Here is a 22,175-nt window from a genome sequence, read left to right as displayed (position 1 = left end):
CAGCCCAGCCTCCCACTAATTTACGGCGACCAAAAATGTCTCTAGATATCGCCCATTGTCTCCTGGAGGGCAAAATCTCTCAGTTGAGAACGGCTGCCATATTTTATATCTTTTTCATGTTAGACACATAGTGACACTCGGTAAATGCTAAAAATAGTATTTTGAGCTGAGGACTTCACATTAAGGCTGGCCCCTCCCTTCCCCCCACCCCCCTCCCAGCCCACTGTATAGATGAAGTAATAGCAGGTAGTTAACAGTGAAATGACTGAGTGGTTTCAGACGCCAAAATTAGAGGCAGAATTAGGACCAGATTCCAAGATCATCATGTTTCACATACAAGCCTGTCTCCACTATCAAGTTGTTATCATTTCAAGGAGAAGACAAAAAGGAAATAAGGGGCTGTATGTTTAACCCCATTTTACGAGCATTTAAAATGATACAATTCCAGAGAAGTTATTCATGTTATACATGGGTTTGTGAAAGAATTGATCTCCGGTCTCTGCTATGAAAAAGAACAAAATGTTAAAACTTCAGTCGTAGCCCTGCTACCGATTCAGTGCTTGCACTCAAACAAGTTACCACATCTTCCTAAGTATTAGTTTATCTGAAGAGTGACATTAGCACCCTTCCCTTCCCCTGCTCACAAAATTGTCTCAAGGCGTAGTTGAAGGTATACTGAAATCAGTTATAAGGTATTTTACATCGAAAGTTCTTCTTATTGTTCTATACGTTGATGTGTCAGCAGCTACCTAACAGATCAGGATCAAAAATAGAAAGGAAATGGACTTAACATTTGAAGATCTCTGTGTGCCAGGCTCCCTCTTAGATTCTTGTCCACATGCTTTCTCATTTTAAAATCCCATCCACAAGGCCAGCCACATGTGAGTGCTGTCCTCAGAAGGGAAAGAGTTGCCAGATGATAAATGTGAAGTTGGAATCCTAACCTACATCATTTTACGTCTATAACCCATGCTTTGTTTGTGTTACCTCTAGGGAGATGTGGTTTTAGGAGTCACTGTCAAGTCAAAATTATATCAGAAGTGAAGTTTAATGCTCAGAGTCTAGGTACTAAAGAGTGGGTGGTATACATCTGTCTCCACCTGACGCATTTGCTGACTGAGGCCAAGGAAATTAAGTGGTGGGACTTAAATGTGGAGCCGGGATTTTTGTTCTGAAAACTGTTTTTGAGAACCACCACTGCATTTTCTCAATGATTGCATATCTTCTTCATTGGTCTGTTTAAAAGTAAACCTTACAATAAATTAAATTATTAGGGGCATATACACCTCTCTCCCAGTCAATTATATTCGTCTTAGTTGAAAGTAATAAGGGCTGACCTTCCCCCACCTCCTTGATTTGGGAAGGGGTCATTAAGGACATATTTTATCGCATAATCCCCCCCGTATCATTTTCATATTTTTTACTCAGAAGTCAGTCTCCATTCCTGTAGTCTCCAATTAGAATAGACTTGGCAGAATTAAATCCTGCAGTAGAGATGGGCACAAAGCAGGTATTTAATTGGTTTAAGTTCATCTGGCTTTTCAGAGGCAAGACCTCTATCTTCAGAACCTGAGTTATTTATGTTAACCTCTGCTGTCTGCGTTGCTTCCAGTAAAAACTTCATCACTGCCCTGACCCTGACCCTGTCCATCAAAACCAGTTCATCACTGTCCTGACCCTTTCAGTCACCTTTGTTCGTGTTCAAGGGAGAAACTCTATTAATGACAAAGGAAGGCCGAGAGATTTTGACTATTATTTTGCCACAGGTTCACTCTGTCATTATTCTTGTGTATTGGGCAGTACCTAGAAACCAGAGATGGATGATTACTAAAGTGATTGGTAAACCAGAACCCACGTGCAATAGTGTAGTGTCCTTCTACCCAACCACGATGAGATATCCTAGAAATTACTAAAATTAACAATGGGAGAGATCATATGAATAAATACACTTTATTTTACATAAACTGGTATGGTTGTGTAAATATATTGTATCTTGTCTACGGAGACTGCTTTATTTCTTTACTGTCCTGATTGCCTTGATTCTGTAAAGGAGGTTAGTATTAATTTGCAGTAGTGATTGCCATATCTCTTCAAGTCCTAATTCTGTATTTGATCTCGTTTCTTCTTTCCCTCAAAAAGATGCCGTTGTAGCAACTGTATCTCATTTTAATTAACATGAGGACTTCAGAATAATCTTTGAAAGTGACTAGAATTATTCTAGGTTATTACAGTAGCAGAAACTTCTAAAACAAGTAGATAAAGTTGCTTTTAGATCATATATAGAGTGCAGATTCTTTAAGTAATTTTGCAAATAATATTTATCTTTTAGAAGTTAAAATATAATGCAGTTATTTTAAGATTTAGAAAAGGAAAGCGTGGTTTTGCTTGTTTTTGTTTTTTATTTATTTTTATTTTTTGCAAGGAGCCAATGAGACCTAGAAAAAAGTATTTGTCCTGGAAAATCAGATGATAAGTGAGACTTTATTTACATATATTTTTTTAACAGGAATATCTTTTAAAATAAGTATTCTTTTAACGATTCTTTTGGCATTTATTCCTTAATTTGTCATAGTGTTTTGTGCTGGCCATAATTTGGATTATTAAGTGATTGTTTTGTACGAGAATGTCATGTTTTTTCTTTTTTGTGTGTGAATTTATATCCTTTTTAAAGACTTAAAAACATAGCTATAAGGGTTTGTATAAATCTATATTTTTAAGTAAAAGGCTCATTTACTACCTAGTTTCTCATTTAAAAAAAAATTTAGAATTATTTATTCTTTTTCTCATCAAGGCATTGCTTCAGAGTTTGGAGTTCGAGGTTATCCAACAATTAAGCTGTAAGTTGAGTGTTGTATGTTTATATGTGTATTTTTATTAGTTCACTCTGCTTACGTTTTATTACATTAATTTCTAGTAGCTTCCTTGGAGGATTGAAGACGGGTTCAGCAGTTTTTTCTAGGTGCAGTATGTGATCAAAGGAGAGGGACTGCATCTTTCGGCTTTTCTGTGTATCGAAGCGAATGTGGTGTTTTCGGCTAGTTCGTTGAATGCGCTCTGAGCGCTTCCTGTGGGACAGGCATCCTGCAGGACCAGATGACCAGCTGTTGATTATGAAAAAGGGCTTTTACCCTTGAGGAGCTCAAGAGTGTATTCTGCTGTATCATGTGAATCCCATCTCCTAACAAATTTTACTTCTCTATAATTAAAATAGACTTATTTCAGTAGAGATGAAAGAAACCAAGAGCATCAAATTGATGGACTTAATTCTAACCTGAAAGTGTTGATGAAGTATAATATAAAGTGTATGTATATAAGTTGGGAGAAATGGTGTGCTAATTAATTCTAAAGGATTTATTTGTTAATCATAATTTTACTGAATTTTCTCTTGAGTTTCTTCCTTATTTTGGTAGTGTGCGAGTTGAGGGATGATTTTGAAATTTATTTTTATATAAAGTAAGTTTTCCGTATTTTAAAACCTCAAATTTCCAAATTTGGCTAATTTTAATTTTTTATTTCTGGGGTTTTATATTGACTTCCCTCCTTCCCCTACTTTCAAAAAAGCATTTGCTAAGCCTCTTTTACTTGTGTCAAGTAAATTATCCTTTCTGTTCTTTTTGTTTACTTATAGGTATTCTCTTGTGCTTTCACATTTTTTTTTTTTTTTAAATCACAGTTGGACACATAATTCGTTGACAGGCTTTTGGAAAATTATCATAATTCTCTAGAATAGGTGTTTTATGCATTGTTTTACTCTGTAATCTTAGAGCCTCTGTCAAGTTACTATGATGTTGTGTTGCTTAAAATTTGTTCTCCCTCTACCAAAATACTGTTAATTCCCTGTCATTTTTTTTTTTAACTAGAGAAGATAGAATTGTACTACTTTGACAAGCTCTTGACCATGAATGTGTAGATTATGTATGCACTTTACAGAAGGCATAGGTACAATGCAAGTATCAAATACAGAGTAAACTGTTTTCATGTAATTTTAATAAAATGCAGCCTTTTTCTTTATATTTTGAGTTGTTGGTCCCCTGAAGCCAGTTGCCCACTGTATTGTACATGGTTATGCCGCTTCTAAAAAAACTCTGCATTTATTATTTTATATTCTGTAATTTTATGAGACAGTAGTGATTAGCATTACGTACTAAAAGAGTTGAAATAATCTCAGCTTTTATCTTTTTTTTTTTTTCTTTTTAAGATTAAAAGGGGACTTGGCATATAATTATAGAGGACCACGAACTAAAGATGATATTATTGAGTTTGCTCACAGAGTATCTGGGTAAGTTTTTATTAGGAAAGGCCTTTACTATAGGATACTAATATTTTAAAATTAAATGTGTTTTAATAGACCATATTGAATGCACATTTTTTAGGGGCTTAACCCAAGTAGAATCTGTTCATGTATGACAGAAGGTAGGGTTATGCAGCGTATAGAGAGATACTTCAAAGAAACAAAAAGAACTGTGATATGTATTATGTACTTGTTAACCTCACATTTAAATTCATTTCATATGTAGAAAAAAGATTTTCCCCAGTAGATTTAAAAAAAAAAATTGTTTTAATGTTTATTTATTTTTGATACAGAGAGACACAGAGCGTGAACAGGGGAAGGGCAGAGAGAGAGGGAGACACAGAATCTGAAACGGGCTCCAGGCTCTGAGTTGTTGGCACAGAGCCTGATGCAGGGCTCGAACTCACGAGCTGTGAGATCATGACCTGAGCTGAAGTCGGACACTTAACCAACTGAGCCACCCAGGCTCCCCACCCCAGTGGATTTTTTGAAGCATTTTCAAAATTTGATTACTTCTAAAAACTTTGTGAATTGTAATTTTTATTTTACTATAAATTTGGTCTTGTACTGCCTCATTTATATCAACTTATTTTTCTTGTTACCTAATGTTGGAGTTTTTGAAAGAAACCCCACGGTATTATTCTTCTGATAGACTTGGGTTTAATCCCTGGCCTGTGATACTGGAAAATTCTTTTTAGATACAGCTAATTAAAATACTTTCCCTGATCTGTTACATGCTGCTTTCTGCCAACTGTGAGGTATTATTGCACATTTTGCTTAGAATGTGGCATAATTAGAACCCAGATGTCTATTTGAGTTATAGATCTCTGAGGTTTTACTGATAAGGAAACAGACTTTCTTTCATAAGCATCCTGTTGGTTTGAATATGGTGATTCTTTTTTTTTTTTTTTTTTAATCTACATCTACCTTGCTGAGGTATAAAGAAAGTTGGTGCTTATAATTATTCAATGCGGGTGTGTGGAACTCCTTAAGGAGAACATTCATCAAAGTAGGTTAGCCTGTATTAACTTCGAAAGTATAGGCACTTTCTTGTGAGTTTGACAGGATATATTCTATTGATACCTTTAAAGAGCTTTAAAGTAAATTGAGATATCGGTGGGGGGGGGGGGATTTGTCGAGTGCATGACACTGCCGGGCTTAAAGTATTTGAGAAAAGACACAGAATGATCTTTATTCAAGTCTGCAAAACTTATTGATATAATTTTCACTGTATTTTCTCATTGATTGCATATCTCATTTTCTTTATAAATGCTTTCTGAATAAATTTTAAGATACCTTTTACATTATAGTAGGGCATTGGTGTGGGATGTACTTTATTCCCTGTGGTTAGATTCGTCTTTATGTTTTGGCGATTTTTAACGAGTTTCACTTTAAGCTTAAGATGGTCTTCTGATGTAACCGGGGGTGACTCTGTTGCACAGAAATTTCGTGGCTCAGTTCTGGACTTGCATCACTTGCCGGTTAATTACTCAAGTACGAAAATAGAGGCGAGCAGTGAGTGTGGTGCGGTGCATCTGAGGAATTGTGCATTTTGAAAATATGTTTGCCTTTGCAAACGCTATGTTATTCTTTTTGCAGATTTAGTGCAGGATAAATCTGATAATGCAGACCACATTTTTAAGAAGACTGGCTCTTTTTTAGTTTTTTTAATAACACTTTGTAAGTGATATGTTTGATAATAACCTTTGACATAAGCTATCTAGTATTTAAATGGATATAAATCTTCACATAGTATTTCTAGTTTCCTGAGGTAACACATTCACAGTGTGTTAGCGTGAACGATCTCATGAAAGAGAAAGAAAAGTAATTCTCACGTGGATCGTTTTATTTTTAGCTGAGGACTCTCGATGGATTACAGTTCTGTTCTTGCCTACCAAAATATTGGTTAAGATGGTACTCTCTAAAGGGATATACTTTAAACTTACTTTTTTTTTTTTAAAGTTATTTTTTAAATTGATGGGTTAACTTGTGGGTACTGTGTTTTTAGTATGTGGGTACAAATAGTGGTCATGGCTATAGTTTTATTAGGCTTATGTGGATTGGGTGATTATTTAAAATGCAGTTAACACATTAAAACTTCATAACTTTAGACCTATATTGTGTACTATCTGTAGTTCAAACACAAGTTAGTTTTTTGTTTTGCTTTCAAACAGGGCTCTAATTCGGCCACTTCCAAGTCAGCAGATGTTTGAACATGTGCAAAAGAGACATCGTGTGTTTTTTGTTTATATAGGTGGAGAGTCACCTTTGAAGGTATCAAATGGTTTTATTTTTTAAAGTCACAAGTAACAGGTGTATTGTAATTGAATTTTCCGTATAGCCAAAACTTCATCCAGAACTCAAAATTACTTCACTCTTATTGGTAATAAGAGGTCAGTGTGAGTATTTTTCTAATGAAAACACTTTCTTACATGCCCTCTATTGTGTTTGCTTCATGAAACAGAAATGAATTAAAAGGTGTTGCTTGCCTTAGTATTTCTTCTCTCGTTGACCTGGTTACTCAAATTTAGTGTTACTTTTTAGCATTTTTGGCTCCTTGAGACTGCAGAATGCAATGTAAGTGTAAACTTCTTAAAGATCATTTTATATATGTATAAACACACGTCTTTTCCTGTAACTATCAAATTAATAAATAGGAATTGAGCTTATCTTACACTTAACTTTGTTTAGAGGAGTATAAAAGCACTGAGTAACAGTGGTCTCTTTGCTTTAGAAACCATTTACTTCATGTGCTACTCAACATTCCATCATCTCCTCACATAAACACACTGAGGCGTCCAATTGTGACGAGACTGCTGGGGATGATACCGCTGTTCGGAATGTTTAATGAGGAATGAATTTGGATCCTCGTATTTAAAAGTCACCTCTTTTCTATTTGTATCTTCACAGGAGAAATACATAGATGCTGCTTCAGAATTAATTGTATATACATACTTCTTTTCTGCCTCAGAAGACGTGGTTCCTGAGGTAATATTTAAAATTGGATTTTAATGACTTAATTTCATTTTTTAAATTATTACTTGATTTATCAAATTTATTTACTGTCATATGTACAGAAACAGTAAACATTAACTCTTTACTACTGGTACCGGATTGCTTATTATTAATAAGTAAATACCACTAGATTCCTAGCATTTAGGAACTGTGTTTATTAGGTCCGTGCTTGTTCTCTCCTTTAAAATAATAGCAGTAGTAAGAAGTGATAACTCAAACACTTCAGCTGGCTTATAAGCAATGGAGTGATGTGTTTTTATATATTAATTCACAGCTGCTTACCTAATCACGTGCTGTGACACTCTATTAAGTTCTTGACCAGCAAGATCCTCAGGACCCTGATAGGGTGGAGCTTCCGTGCTCATGGAAAGAGGAAGTGTGCTAAATTTTACTGTTGCTGGTTACATCTTTGGGGTCATGTTCAGTAAACAAATATATAAACACAATATACCTAGTATGAAAAAAGTAAAGGAGCATTGTGATAGTGGAAACATGAGGGTGGGGTGGCTGTTCTAGATTGGTTGCTCAAGAAATGTGTGAGAAGAAAATATTTGAGCTGGGACTTACATGATGTGAAGGAGCCCTGCAAAGATCTGTGGCCCGAGTAAACTAGAAAAAGAGAACAGATATTCCAAATGCCCAAGATGAGAACACTCTTGGGCGTATTTGGGAAGCGGGTGCTGGGCCAGTGTGGCTATAACACAGCGAGAAAGGAGATAGGCAGAGAGGCCAGGGGAGGCCTTGCAGGTCATGGCCATGCATGTGATGGGCTGAAGTTAGTGAAGGACTTGGTCTCATGTTCATCTTAAGGGCTTTCCTCTGCTAAGAGCAGAATGAATTGGACGGAGATGAGAGTAGACCCCCAGAGAGCAGTTGAACTCGTGGAGTAATCTGGCAAGTTTGGGCTTGGAGGTTTGCAAAGGAACGGGGAGAGGGGAAAATGTTGGGTTTGGGAAATGAAATTGTTCAAGCTTGTTGACCTGGAGGAAAGGGGAAGAATCAAGGATAACTGCTAGAAGTTTGTTTGTTTGTTTGTTTGTTTTAATTTTATTTTTTATTTTTTAAAATTTACATCCAAATTAGCATATAGTGCAACAATGATTTCAGGAGTAGATTCCTTAGTGCCCCTTCGTCATTTAGCCCGTCCCCCCCCCACACCTCCTCCTGTAATCCTCTGTTTGTTCTCCATATTTATGAGTCTCTTCTGTTTTGTCCCTCTCCCTGTTTTTATGTTATTTTCGTTTCCCTTCCCTTATGTTCATCTGTTTTGTCTCTTAAAGTCATATGAGAGAAGTCATATGATTTTTGTCTTTCTCTGACTAATTTCACTTAGCATAATACTCTCCGGTTCCATCCACATAGTTGCAAATGGCAAGATTTCATTCTTTTTGATTGCCGAGCAATACTCCATTGTATATGTATACCACATTTTCTTTATCCATTCATCCATCTATGGACATTTGGGCTCTTTCCATACTTTGGCTATTGTTGAAAGTGCTGCTATGAACATGGGGGTGCATGTGCCCCTCTGAAACAGCACACCTGTATCCCATGGATAAATGCCTATTAGTGCAGTTGCTGGGTCATAGGGAAGTTCTATTTTTAATTTTTGAGGAACCTCCATACTGTTTTCCAGAGTGGCTGCACCAGCTTGCATTCCCACCAACAATGCAAAAGAGATCCTCTTTCTCCATATCCTCACCATCATCTGTTGTTGCCTGAGTTGTTAATGTTAGCCATTCTGACAGGTGTAAGGTGGTATCTCACTGTGGTTTTGATTTGTGTTTCCCTGATGATGAGTGATGCTGAGCATTTTTTCATGTGTTGATTGGCCATCTGGACATCTTCTTTGGAGAAGTGTCTGTTCATGTCTTTTGCCCATTTCTTCACTGGCTTATTTGTTTTTTGGGTGTTGAGTTTGATAAGTAGGTGTTTGGTTTTAAAAACTGGGTAGGTGATAGTGTGATCCATGAGCTTGAGAATATGGCGAAAGGAACACATTTGGGAATGGGCGAGTGATCAACTTATTAGACATCCGAGTACAAGCATCAGATTCACAGTTGGATATAGGGTTCTGGAGTTAAGGCTGTGTAAAAAACTTTGTAGACATGGGATACAAATTTTTAAGGAAATGAGTGGGCCCAGGACCTAAAGACTACAAAAGAAAATACGAAGAAAATAGCCAGTGAGTAAGAAAACAAGATGAGTGGAAAACCAAGATTTAAAAAAAAAAAAAAAAAAAAAGTTTAAAAATGAGAGGTCCAGGGGCACCTAGATAGCTCAGTTGGTTAATAAGCATCCAGCTCTTGATTTCAGCTCAGGCCATGATCTCATGGTTTGTGAGCTCGAGCCCCACATTAGGCTCTGAGCTGACAGTGTGGAGCCTGCTTGGGATTCTCTCTCTCCTTCTCTCTCTCAAAACAAATAAACATTAACAAAATTTTTTTTAAAAAAAGGATCCATTGTGCAAGGTGCTTGCAAAGTGGTCAAGATGAGGAAAGTACAGTTAACTGTGATTTTGTCCACACATGGAGGTTGTTGGTGGTTTTATGAGAAGGACAGGTGCCTCAATGGTGTCATTTGAGAGAATGCAGGTAAGAAATTGTAGGTTACAAGTGTAGACTTCTCTTTAGAAAGGTTTTGCTGAGAAGGGACCTGAGAAATTTGGCAGGAGCTGACGAGAAACATGAAATCAAGGGAAGCTTTTTCTTTTTAATCAGTATAAGTTACAAAAAGTCAAAAGTTTTTTTTTTTTTTCCCCCCACAAAGGTAAGTCATAATATACATTTGATTAATTTTTGTTTATTATTTTCTAATATTTAGATACTATTTATTTAAGAAGATTACTGAGTTACCTAGAGTATGGTCTAGTGCTTCCTGCAATATGTACATAAACGTTTCAGCTCCTTGGGGGAGCCTCAGACAATTTCTGGTCAGTTTAAACTCATTCTAGGTTTATTTACTTAGTTTGGTCTAAGAAGTTATTTGGTAGTATTTTGCTTATGCATTTATTTTTGATGGGGAGGAGAAGATAGGGCGAATGAAGAGCCATACTTGCCATTAGATTCTCAAATAGATGCCCCACAGGGTTATGAACTTCTTTGGACTGTCTCAATGTGCTAGAAAGGCCTAGGATGGACTGGAACTGGAACTTTTAGTCCATTCTCCTCTCCAAAGCCCAGGGGACCACATTTTAGTGTTAGAGATGAGGATGTACGCTGCACCTTCACCTCCGAAGCTCTCCAAGCAGTTCCTTTGGAGTACAGCAGAGAGTGTGCTGGCTTCATCCCCTGACACCGTCTGATGCCACCCCGGTCCTTCTGCAGTGACAGGTGTCTGAGATGAAAATTCTAGCACCTACAGCTTCTGGGTGAGCACAGATGGTGTCTGCTACCTGGACAGACTGTTGGTTATCATGTGCTGTATTTGCTTTTACTTTATATATATATATTAAGTTTTGAGAGACAGAGCACTAGTCAGGGAGGGATAGAGAGACAGGGAGACACAGAATCTGAAGCAGGCTCCGGGCTCTGAGCTGTCAGCACAGAGCCCGACACAGGGCTCGAACTCACAAACCGTGAGATCATGACCTGAGCCGAAGTCAGACGCTTAACGGACTGAGCCAGTCAGGCACCCCTCATGTGCTGTATTTATTATTATTAGCCTCTCAACTAGTTTTCTTCAAACATCCCTTCATTATTCCTGCAAATAGCAATATTTGTCATCTTAGTTCTGTGTATGTGGTTGCAAAAGTCTGCTGGGGGGAGACTGTTACTTCACAATCATATAAGGATTTTTATTCCCATAGAGAATTCTCAAGTAAGGACAAAACCCTTGATTTTATGCCCCTCCCCCCCATTTTGAATTTTATATTTTGTCATGAAAAGCTTCCTTAGATTTACAGCTACTTTTTCAGCTAGTATTTTTGAAAGCCTTAGTAAGTGTAAGAAAGGATATACAGATGAAGACAATTTCTAATTTCAGGATACTTAAAGGTAAATGGAGAAAAATGGCCTATAGACATATAACTGTGATATCAGATAGTTTAAGGAACACAAAGAAAGAGGACGAGGGGTTCAGAATCTATGGAAATCAAAGGCTGCAAGATTCCACGTATCTAGTAATGTTAACAGTACGGCCACCTCAGGGGCATCCTTGAAAGAGAGGGATGCCGAATGTTAAAAAATACTTTCGAAGCACCTTTGTAGATGAGTTGCCAAGAGCAGGCGAATAGAGTTACTTGATGATAGAGCCTTACCTGCAAGCTTTTCTGCTGCCTTTAAAATAGTTATTTTTTCACTCATATCTGGATCTTGAGAAACTGAACAGAAGACCATGGGGGAAGGGAAAGGGAAAAACTAGATACAAACAGAGAGGGAGGAGGGCAAACGATAAGAGACTATTAAATATAGAAAACAAACTCTAAGGGTGGATGAGGGGGGTGAGGTCTGAGAGGGAAAATGGGTGATGGGCATTGAGCAGGGCACTTACTGGGATGAGCACTGGGTATTGCATGTAAACCAATTAGACAATAAATCATATTCATAAAAAAATAAAATAGTTATTTTCATGGTGTTGTACCATTTTTTAGCAGTCATGTAAACAGCTCATTCTATATTACTAAGGTATGCCTTCCCCCCTTTTTGATATTTCCAGAACAGCCATCTTTATTTTTATTTTACTGTTACTGTTATTTTTATTTTATTAGTTATCAATTGATTGTTGTTACTTTTCATTACTACCACATCATGGAATAATTCTGTGTGGCTTACCCAAATTATATCTGTTCCGCATGGATACTGATTTCTCTACTATATAATACTAGTACTATTTTGAAATAAATACAGCATGCCTTCTGAAAGAATTTCTTATTATTAATTGCCATTATAGGTTCCCATTTATAAAGCCAATTTACAGTTTAAACCTGCTCTCACATTTGTTGGCGGACTTAATTTTCCTAACTCTGTGGTGAGGTAGGGACTCAGTGTCCTTGATTTGCAGAGGAGAAAGCCTGACTCCCAGGACACAAGTGGCCTCAGTGTCACACAGTCGAGGAATGGCAGGGAGGGACTTGAGTCTACCAGTGCCCATCGTTACCTCAGCCACTGCTCTTCCCTACCTCAGAGTGGGTCTCCTGTAGTTCCTGTGGTGTCTTTACCTCTGTTTTCAGCTCTAAGAATATTCCATGGCTCTCACAGCAAACAGGGCACTGTACCTGGAGATGTATAAAGAGATGCCAAACCCATCCTTGGATAAGCTTGGGATTGGCTGCTTTTTAACTGCTTGCAACAATTTCATTATTGCTGTGTTTTGTTTTGTTTTTTCTGATTTCTTTCGATACTTTTGAAATTATACCTACCGATTAAACACTTTTAGAATGATAAAAGTTGTTTGCGCGTCTTATTTTTGCAGTATGTGATACTGAAGGAGATGCCTGCTGTACTTGTTTTCAAAGATGAAACTTACTTTGTTTACGATGGTAAGTTCCGAAGTTTTAACTGATGGAAAACATTTTGAAATTAAAATGCTGTGTCTATTATAGGACTTAGGTGTTGATCAAAGAATTGGCAGATTCGACGATTCCTCTGTCTCCCGTTAGTTCAGTGACTGACAGGTTCTTCTTGCCCTTCAACTTTCGTTTTTCCATCTAATGTGCTTTCTGGGTCTTGCCTACAATGAATTTCTTTTCTTTTTCTTTTTTTTTTTTTTTTTTTTCGTCTGGTCATTTGTCTTTTGAGCAATTTCTGTGCGTTATTTTAAAGCATTCAAAATTATTTATATAGGAAAAAAAAGATCTAACATTGCAGACTCACAAAAAGATGAATAACTAAAACCCCTTCGATAGTGGTGAAGTCCCTGTAGGGTATGTTCTGCCCTCGCTCCCATCTCTCCCTTCCTGACAGAGTAACCACCCACCTACTGTTCAACATTTCTTCAGTGAAGTAAGTACTTAGTCTATTTTTAAAATACTTGTGTTATAACAAACGTACATCACAATAAAGAGAATGCTAGAGTAATAAAAAATACATCCCCATCGCCCAGGCTGGGCAGTTACCATGATCTTACCACATTTGCTTCAACACTTTTTTTCTTTGTTGGAAGTATTTTAAAGCAAATCCCAGAGGCTTTTCGTCACCATGTGCCTTGTTAGGCATCTTTTTAGAAATGTTATTTTTCCTTTATGTATAATTACGTGCTGTTATAACACTTAATAAAATCTGCAGCAGTTCCTTGGCATTATCAAATACCTACCCCCACAATCTCAGAACTGTGCAGCGAGGTTCCTCGGGCCAGTGGAGCAAACTCACAGGGGCTCCGGGAGATCATTTAGATCTCAAGGGAAACAGTGAAACTCAACATCTGTTGGATCCCACACAGCCCCTAAGAAGCAAAAGTAAATGCAAAGTCATGCTTGTAGCAGTCTCAGTGACCTTCTACATTAGTCTCATAAAGTAGAAGCTTCAGTTCTTTTGTGTGTGTATGTGTTTCCAGATTTACTGAGAGAATTAACATATAATATCGTGTATATTTAAAGGCATACAATATGTTTTTTAAAATTTTATTTAAACCCAAGTTAGCGAACAGTGTAATGTGATTGATTCCTCACTGACTTACACCACCTAGCGCTCATCCTGGCAGACGTCCCCCCCTCGCGCACACACCCTCCCTCCATCAACCCTCCGCTTGTTCTCTGGATTTAAGAGTCTCTCTATGGGGCACCTGGGTGGCTCAGTTGGTTAAGCATCCGACTTCGGCTCAGGTCATGATCTCGCGGTCCATGGGTTCGAGCCCCGCGTCAGGCTCTGTGCTGACAGCTCAGAGCCTAGAGCCTGCTTCGGATTCTGTGTCTCCCTCTCTGCCCCTCCCCCACTCATGCTCTGTCTCTCTCTGTCTCAAAAAATAAATAAATAAAAACAGTAAAAAAAAAAAAAGTCTCTTATGGTTTGCCTTCCTCTCTGTTCTTATCATTTTTCCTTCCCTTCTCTGTTTGTCTGTGTTATTTCTTAAATTCCACATATGAGTGAAGTCATACGGTATTTGTCTTTCTCTGACTGACTTATTGCACTTAGCATAATACATTCTGGCTTCAGCCATGTCGTTGCAAATAGCAAGATTTCTTTCTCTTTAATCTCTAATATTCCATTGTGTGTGTGTGTGTGTGTGTGTGTGTGTGTGTGTGTGTGTGTGTGCGTGCATACCACATCTTCTTTATCCATTCATCAGTCCAGTTGATGGACATTTCCGCTCGAAGCTTCAGTTTCTTATTTCCACCAGCTACCTTTGAAATACTCAGTGCCTTTGTGTGACTTTCTGTTACTATGTTGGACAGTACAGATATGCAGCATTTTAGTCATTACAGAAATACTCTGGAGTCTTGTTATTTTAGAACAGAAAAGAAACTAGAACTACTTGAGAGCTGTAAGCTTTGTATTGCTTAAATAACTCAAATAAATAGAAGAATATCTAATAAAAAGGATATTCTGATTTTTTTCTAATGAAAGGAACATTTTATTATACTAATCGAAAACTAAGCATTTCTAAAATCTTGTATCTTCATTAACTTTAAGTAAGTGTGACGGCTGAATTTATTTTTTTTGCTATAGTATAACAACTCCCATTTGTTATATTTTACACAGCAGATACTGTTATGTATTTGATATTCCATGTTATCGTCACCCCTCTGTGGGGATAGGTATTAAAGCAGGTAGATTAATATTCTGAGGTTATGAGAGAGATGACCGAAGAGCGTTAGGTAAGGCGATGGATGTGTAACTCTTCGCAGGTTCATTCATTCATTTGTTCATTCACCGGATATTTGTTGATTGTCCGTATCAGACATTGGGCTTAAAAAGGAAGTTAGGAGTAACTTGCACATATGAAAATATGAGGAGGAAAATAATTCACATCTACACTGATTCTATCCATTTGCTCTTTGATTACGACCCTCCTGTGTGATAAGCACTTAACATATATTGTCCTATTTGATAACAATCCTTTTGAGATCCTGGTATTCTTACTATTTTACAAATGAAAAGATAGGATTAATGTGTTTTTCCCCCAAGTCAAAATAGTGTAATCAAGCATTAGTCTTCAGATCTCTTGTTCTAGTTCTGTTAAGAGTTTGTTAATGCTTCAGAGAGCCACTTTGTTTCTTTTTGGAAAAAGCCTGTTCATACCTGTTTAGATGTAAATCTGTTCTTGAATCACGACTAAGAGTGCCCATCCTCATGTCGCCGTGTTTCAGACATGGCCTCCCACGAGGGGACAGGAGGGATAGGTTAAGTATCTGTAGCTATTATAGAGGCCAGCGGTTTTTAATGTGCAGTAGGCTAGTATCGAGAGCCTGCTGAAGCTTCAGAGGAAACCATTTACTTTGAATGCTGCTTCTAGTATTTAATTGTTGCCAATAAATTTAGAAGCTTTGTGATGGGGCTCAGGAGGATAATTTCATTTCGTTTCTTTTCTTTCTTTTTTCTTTTCTCTTTTTCTTTTTTTTTTTTTTTAACATTCATTTATTTTTAAGAGGCAGCGAGAGAGTGCAAGCATGGGAGGAGCAGAGAGAGAGGGAGACAGAGGCTCCTAAGCAGGCTCCAGGCTCTGATCTGTCAGCACAGAGCCTGACTCAGGGCTCGAACCCACAAACCATGAGATCATGACCTGAACTGAAGTCCGGTGCTTAACCCACTGAGCCACCCAGGTGCCCCAAGGATAGTTTGTCTGATGAGTTCCAGATTTATCACTCTGTATAATCTTTGAAACATTTACTTTTGACCTGGAGTGGAGATTGTGGCCCAATAATCAACTCCTATTTTTATGTTTATTTTTCTAATTTGTAAATCCAAAGCCAAAAATACTTCCAGATTTGGATTATGCCACTTATTTGATAGGTTCGATAACTTGAAAATGTTTCGTTTAGCGATGCAAGTGATAGAAAAAGCACATCGTTCAAGAAATCATTAAAATCCAGTCTTTAGCCAAACATATTGGTAGGCTTTTACATCACCTTCTTTATCATGCAGTTAATATCGTTCACAAGTACTTCAGAATTCTGTTTCTAATCAGGACACAATATTTCTCTTGAATATTATAAATGCTTCCTCTCTGTTTAGTGGGGGAAGCAGTTGATGTTGGATAAAGGCCAAAATACTGTGGCTTCATATGTGTGCTATGGTAGTTGTACATATGAGAAACGATTTTAAAGTGCAGTAGAAATGTCATAAAATAGAAAAGGGTAAAGAAACTGTAATAAAAAATGACCCATACTGCCATCATTCAGGGATAACTCCCAGTCTAGGATAACCATTTGGTAGGAGTCTATGCCTTCATTTTATCATTCTGTCTGTTTTTTTCATACTTTATGTTTTATAGAGTTCCAGTGATGCTGTAATACTGTTTTGCAACCTGCTTTACCACTTAATTTTCCATTTTTTAAAAGTCTGTAAATGGTCTTCCTCAAAATGTACCATAATTATTTAAATTATTTTCTGTTGAGGGTATTTCACTTATTTCCTTTATTTTTATTTGTCTTTTGTTGTTTTTAATGATGCTGTGGTGAAGAATTGCTTTGTGCATTCGTCCTTTTGTACAGCTCATTGTTTGCCTAGAATAGACCCCTAAAATGAAATTTATGAGTTTAAGATTACGATTCTGTGTCGAGGCATCTTACGTATACTGTTAGATTAGAATGCTACAAGCATTTTAAAGTCATATTTGCATATAACTTACTAGTTTTGTTGTATTTTTAAGAGTACGAGGATGGTGATCTGTCATCTTGGATCAACAGGGAGAGGTTTCAGAACTATCTTACCATGGATGGCTTCCTCTTGTATGAACTTGGAGACACAGGTAACAAGCGTATATACAATGCTCCATCAATCTGTACAGTTTTTCCTTTATTGGTTACTTAAACCTGACTTTGTAGGAAGGGAATTTTAAGCTCTGTTTCATAATTTCATTCCTTAAATAGACCTCAACGCCAGTTCCGCTTTATGAGAATATAGATTAATATTAACAAAGAACAAACATTTGTATGGGGATAAAGGTCAGTTAGAAAAGGTTTCCTAGTTAGAACTCATAGTGCCAGGGAAAACTGAGCCTGGGTAATAAAGAAATGAGGAAAAATAACCAGGAACCTATATTAGGAGCCTGATTTTGTAGTGGGAGTCGGAATACAACTCCTCGCAACCTCTTAAAGCCTGCTTTTACTTGTGAGGAAAATACAGGCACCACATTAGCATGGTTTCTTAAAGTTGCATGATTGGAAATGACAAGCAAAGTAAATACAGATGCAAAACTGAAAGCGATCAGCAGCTGACTGTAGGGTCTCAGATAGATGAAAACTATTGTAAGAAGCTAACCATGTAAGTTGTAGGAGGAAGCGTTTTGTCAATTTATATTGAATTACAAATGAGAAATAAATTATGGATATTATTGCCACATCTGTTTCCATTTATAATTTCATTGATAAGTGGGATGGAAGTATAGTTGCAGATTTGTAAAAAATGGGAAAATGTTACTCAAGGTTCAGTTTGTTTTTTTGTTTTTTTTTTAATTTTTTTTTTTCAACGTTTATTTATTTTTTTGGGACAGAGAGAGACAGAGCATGAACGGGGGAGGGTCAGAGAGAGAGGGAGACACAGAATCGGAAACAGGCTCCAGGCCCCGAGCCATCAGCCCAGAGCCTGACGCGGGGCTCGAACTCCCGGACCGCGAGATCGTGACCTGGCTGAAGTCGGACGCTTAACCGACTGCGCCACCCAGGCGCCCCTTGTTTTTTTTTTTTTTTATATGAGAAGCAGTGTGCATAGAGTTTCCTCTTGATGATTTCCTGCTTTTGAATCTGATTAAAAATGCAAATTAGAAATGTTCTAACAGGCTCTCATGTTATTTTCTGACTCTTAGGATATTTGTTCTGGCTCCTGAGCCTACTTTTTCACGTTCTGTGTCTGGTGACGTTTCTGTCTTTGCTTATCCTTACAGAGGGGGGTGTGTGCTCGCTCAGTGTTGGAAGGTGGTGTGGACACTGTCAAAGAATGTGGTTTACTTCTGGATTCTCTCGGACCCTTGTGAAGGGAAGAGGGGGACAATATAGGAATACAGTAGTTTTGCTTTCGGTTCAGTGATCATAGGAGACATCGTGACCTCGAGGTGGTTGTAGCTTCTTCTCCCAGATTAATTTGGAAAGAAGTTGGCTATGGAATGTTCCTGTTTTATGTCCAACACATTTGCCCTTGTTTGGTTGTGTTGCTGCGGCTCGGCCCCTGTTCCTTGTCCCACTGGCCACTTTCCACACGACCACAAGGGGTCCTGGCTTTTGTCCTGGTGGCGACAGGTCCCTGTGTCTTTTGACCCCGCCTGAGTCTCCGTGTCCTCTTTCTCTGGTCTTCCTCACCCTCCTCTCCAGCCACACTGACGTCTCGGTTTCCTGCAAAGGCTGGAAACCTTGTACCAATGCACCTTCAATACCCAGAAATGTGTAGTTAATTTATGCTCATCCATCAAACTCAGACCAGACATTGCTTCTTAAGAACATCTTTTACTGGTCCCCTCAAACGACCGAAGTTCGCTGTGTCATACCCTTTTGTAGCTTCGTGTTCCTTTCCTTTGGAACTCTTCTCGTTGTTAGCCATACGTCTGTTTGTGTATTGTAAATGATCTGTAAATGTTACTATTATTTTCCCTACCAGACTGTGCTCTCCACTGGTGCCGGGCTGTGTCTGTGTGGCCATCACTGCGTGGTTAAGTCCCTCAGCTAATAAATGGTGGTGCCTCACTGCGGTTTCCCCCCCACCTAGAACAGGATAGACACGCTGGACCGCGACGTCTGGTCTTGTGACTCCAGTCCCAGTGCTCTGCTTATGACATCCTGCTGTCCACTAGAGGATGTTAGAGATGAAAGGGATCCATGTTGTATTCAGGGTTAGGTAAATTGCAGTCCATTTTGTTTTGTGTGGCATCACTGGCAGGTAGTGACCCATGCATGGTACTGAGCGGAATAACATGTAAAAATCATTCCCTTGTTACATGTCATTGTTTTAGAGCTACGTTAGTTGATGATAAATTTTGTTTATCAACTTATTTCTTAATGTCTTAGCTTTTGACAAAATACTTAGTCACTTTGTGAGTTGTGTGAAAACAACAACTTACGAGTATATAAGTTGTTAGTTGCTATTATTTACATTTGGGGGTTGGGAGGGAGCATCTGTCTCACTTGGAGTTGACTAGTGCACTGATTCAGTCTACTGTGCATAACATGTAGCATAATTGGAATAGTTCTAGAAGCTATTTACTAATTCCCGATTCATATCTACAATAAAAATTGAAAAATTTGTGTAACGAGGGTTTTGAATTGAGGTATATGTCGTTCTTAATTTCAGGAAAGCTTGTGGCGATTGCAGTTATTGATGAGAAAAATACATCAAATGAACACACCAGGTATATCAAATATCATCTCATTCAAACTTTACGTGGCTTCAGGTAAACTTGATATAGTATCTTACTTTTCCTACACTGCTAGAATAGGCAGCAGATGTTGTAATTGAAAAGTCATAATATATTCTTAAACTGCAGAGATGAAATATTCATGTGTTCCTTCACAGATTAAAGTCAATTATTCAGGAAGTTGCTAGAGATTACAGAGACCAGTTCCACAGGTAGGTGCTTGCATTCAGGAACATTCCTTTATCTTTGCTTAATTATGTTTTGTTATACAGTAAGGCAAAAAATAGTACTGTTTTGTACTTCCAAAGGTGAGTCAAGATACTGAAGTGAATTATAGTATGTTGCATTTCGGTATGAATTGTTTGGACTTAAAATTTGTTGATGGATGTCATATAAGTGAAAAAGAAACTTTCATTTGTAATTTGGAGCATACTTGCTTCTTGATAGGATTCGGGATACGTTTGCGGTTAGGATATATGGACTTGTGCTCCTACATTGAGGATAAATGTGCGGTCACAAGTCAGATACAGACAGATGATAATTTTCACGGGAACTCAAAGAATAACAATATAAAAACTAAGTGATCTTTTTTGCTTTGTGCTAACCATTGTGTTTGTTGCTGCCATAAGAGACATTCATTATATTTACTCTTTATCCCCTTTTTATTCAGAGTCTTCTAGTGAAGTATGAGTGATACATACTTATATTTGTCCTGCTATGAGCATTTTCTGATTAGTTCTTTTTAGAAGTGGGTATTTTTTCTTAAACATATTTTAATTAGAAAAGTTTATATTGCCCTGCATGTTAAATATATAGAGACTAGAAATGTCTTAGGACTTGTTTAATATTACTCGTGTGTATTTGTATCTCAGAGGCCAGTAGAATTCATACTCTTTTCTACATTTATTTTATGTGATTTATATTTAACGTTTATAGTCTTTACATGCTTACCAAGCCCTAAAGTTCAGTTCTTGGTACGTATTTACCTTATTTTGTATCTAATAGTGTTCTCTCTTTCTCTCTCTCTCTTTTGTTTTTCCTTTGGTTGTTATTTAGAGATTTTCAGTTTGGCCATATGGATGGAAATGACTATATAAATACTTTGCTAATGGAGTAAGTAAAATTCTAAATGGTTACGTGATTTCCTTATCAATTCTGTCAATTTTTAAATTTCTGTTTCTGAGAAACAACAGAACTACTAGCTGGAAAAAAAGCAAAGTTTCCTATATGCTGATACAGATATTCTGTCCTCAAATACCATACTTTCATTTTTAAATCTAAATTTGAAACTCAGTGAGCTTTAATAATTGCACTATATTAAAAAAAATTTACCTCGGGGCGCCTGGGTGGCTCAGTCAGTTAAGCATCTGATTCTCGATTTCAGCTTATGTCATGATCTCGTGGTTTCATGAAGTTGAGCCCCATGTCGGGCTCTACGCTGACAGTACAGAGCCTATTTGGGATTCTCTCTCTGCCCTCGCTGCTCCCCCCCCCCACCCCAATGCACAATGTGCGCACGCACTCAGATAAACATAGAAAACAATTTATTTCCCAATTCCATGTTAATAATTTATAGTATTTTGGAAAGAAGACAGTGTTCAAAAACTTCTAGATTTTGTAGTTTCTATTTAACACACACTTTAAGTTCAGTTTTAATGAGTAAATGTAACTTAAGTAAACATTTTTTTTTAAGTTTGTTTATTTTGAAAGGGAGAGGGTGCACCCATGTGAGTTGGAGAAAGGGAGAGAGAATTCCAAGCAGGCACGGAGCCCCGTGTGGGGCTCAAACTCATGAATCATGAGATTGTGACTTGAGCCGAAATCAGGAGTTGGACGCTTAACCAACTGAGCCACCCAGGTGCCCCTTAAGTAGCAGGTTTTTACATTCAAGAATTAACTCCTATTTTAGAAGAATTTATTTTAACAGATTAAAATAGCTTTATAGGGAAAATATATGATTTTAAAATAATTCTGTCAGTTACGTTTATGATGTAAAGATTTGATTTGTCACTTCAAAAAGTTGGTATTAGAAAACACTTAACCTACCTATACTGAATGAATTTCAGCTAAGAGTCTACTCTAAGGAGTAGACATTTAATATCTACTACGTGTCACATGCTGTGATTGGTACTGTTGATGTAGAAAACGAGTTGAGTCCCTGTCTTCAAATACTTACAGTCTGCTGGTAACACAACATAGTAATTCCACAACTGTATGAAAAGGTCTTTGTAGTAGAAGGTTTTGGAAACATGGAGGCTCTCACCCCCACCCCAGTGCACACAAAGGTGGAAGGTTCAGAACATGCTTGCTAGAGGAGGCAGTAATTAAGAGAAGTTTCCTGCAAGAAGAAGAGCAGAGAACTCATTCCAGACAGAGCCTAACAGCACGCACAAGAGGTGGTGGGAAAATGGGGCTTTGGAGAGTGTGG

The 22,175-nt window shown here is 37.6% G+C and overlaps 1 protein-coding gene across 6 annotated transcripts in view; it reads left to right on the top strand.

The window, feature by feature from the left end:
- The window catches only part of TMX3 (thioredoxin related transmembrane protein 3), a 46,121-nt gene that overhangs the window by 13,967 nt on the left and 9,979 nt on the right, over positions 1 to 22,175 (top strand). For 5 of the 6 annotated variants that reach the window (XM_023242091.2, XM_003995253.5, XM_023242092.2 and 2 more), the window contains 9 exons: positions 2,792 to 2,837; positions 4,199 to 4,279; positions 6,466 to 6,565; positions 7,202 to 7,279; positions 12,719 to 12,785; positions 17,054 to 17,152; positions 19,684 to 19,741; positions 19,906 to 19,959; positions 20,804 to 20,860. In XM_023242091.2, coding sequence (XP_023097859.2) covers positions 2,792 to 2,837; positions 4,199 to 4,279; positions 6,466 to 6,565; positions 7,202 to 7,279; positions 12,719 to 12,785; positions 17,054 to 17,152; positions 19,684 to 19,741; positions 19,906 to 19,959; positions 20,804 to 20,860 — 640 coding nt within the window. The remainder of the gene's footprint in view (positions 1 to 2,791; positions 2,838 to 4,198; positions 4,280 to 6,465; positions 6,566 to 7,201; positions 7,280 to 12,718; positions 12,786 to 17,053; positions 17,153 to 19,683; positions 19,742 to 19,905; positions 19,960 to 20,803; positions 20,861 to 22,175) is intronic. The other variant, XM_045041141.1, reaches the window with a different exon arrangement.

Source organism: Felis catus, chromosome D3 (genome assembly GCF_018350175.1).
Source record: "Felis catus isolate Fca126 chromosome D3, F.catus_Fca126_mat1.0, whole genome shotgun sequence".
Classification (NCBI taxonomy): Eukaryota; Metazoa; Chordata; class Mammalia; order Carnivora; family Felidae; genus Felis; species Felis catus.
The sequence above is the reverse complement of the archived record's forward strand: the minus strand, read 5'-3'. Positions and strand labels throughout refer to the sequence as shown.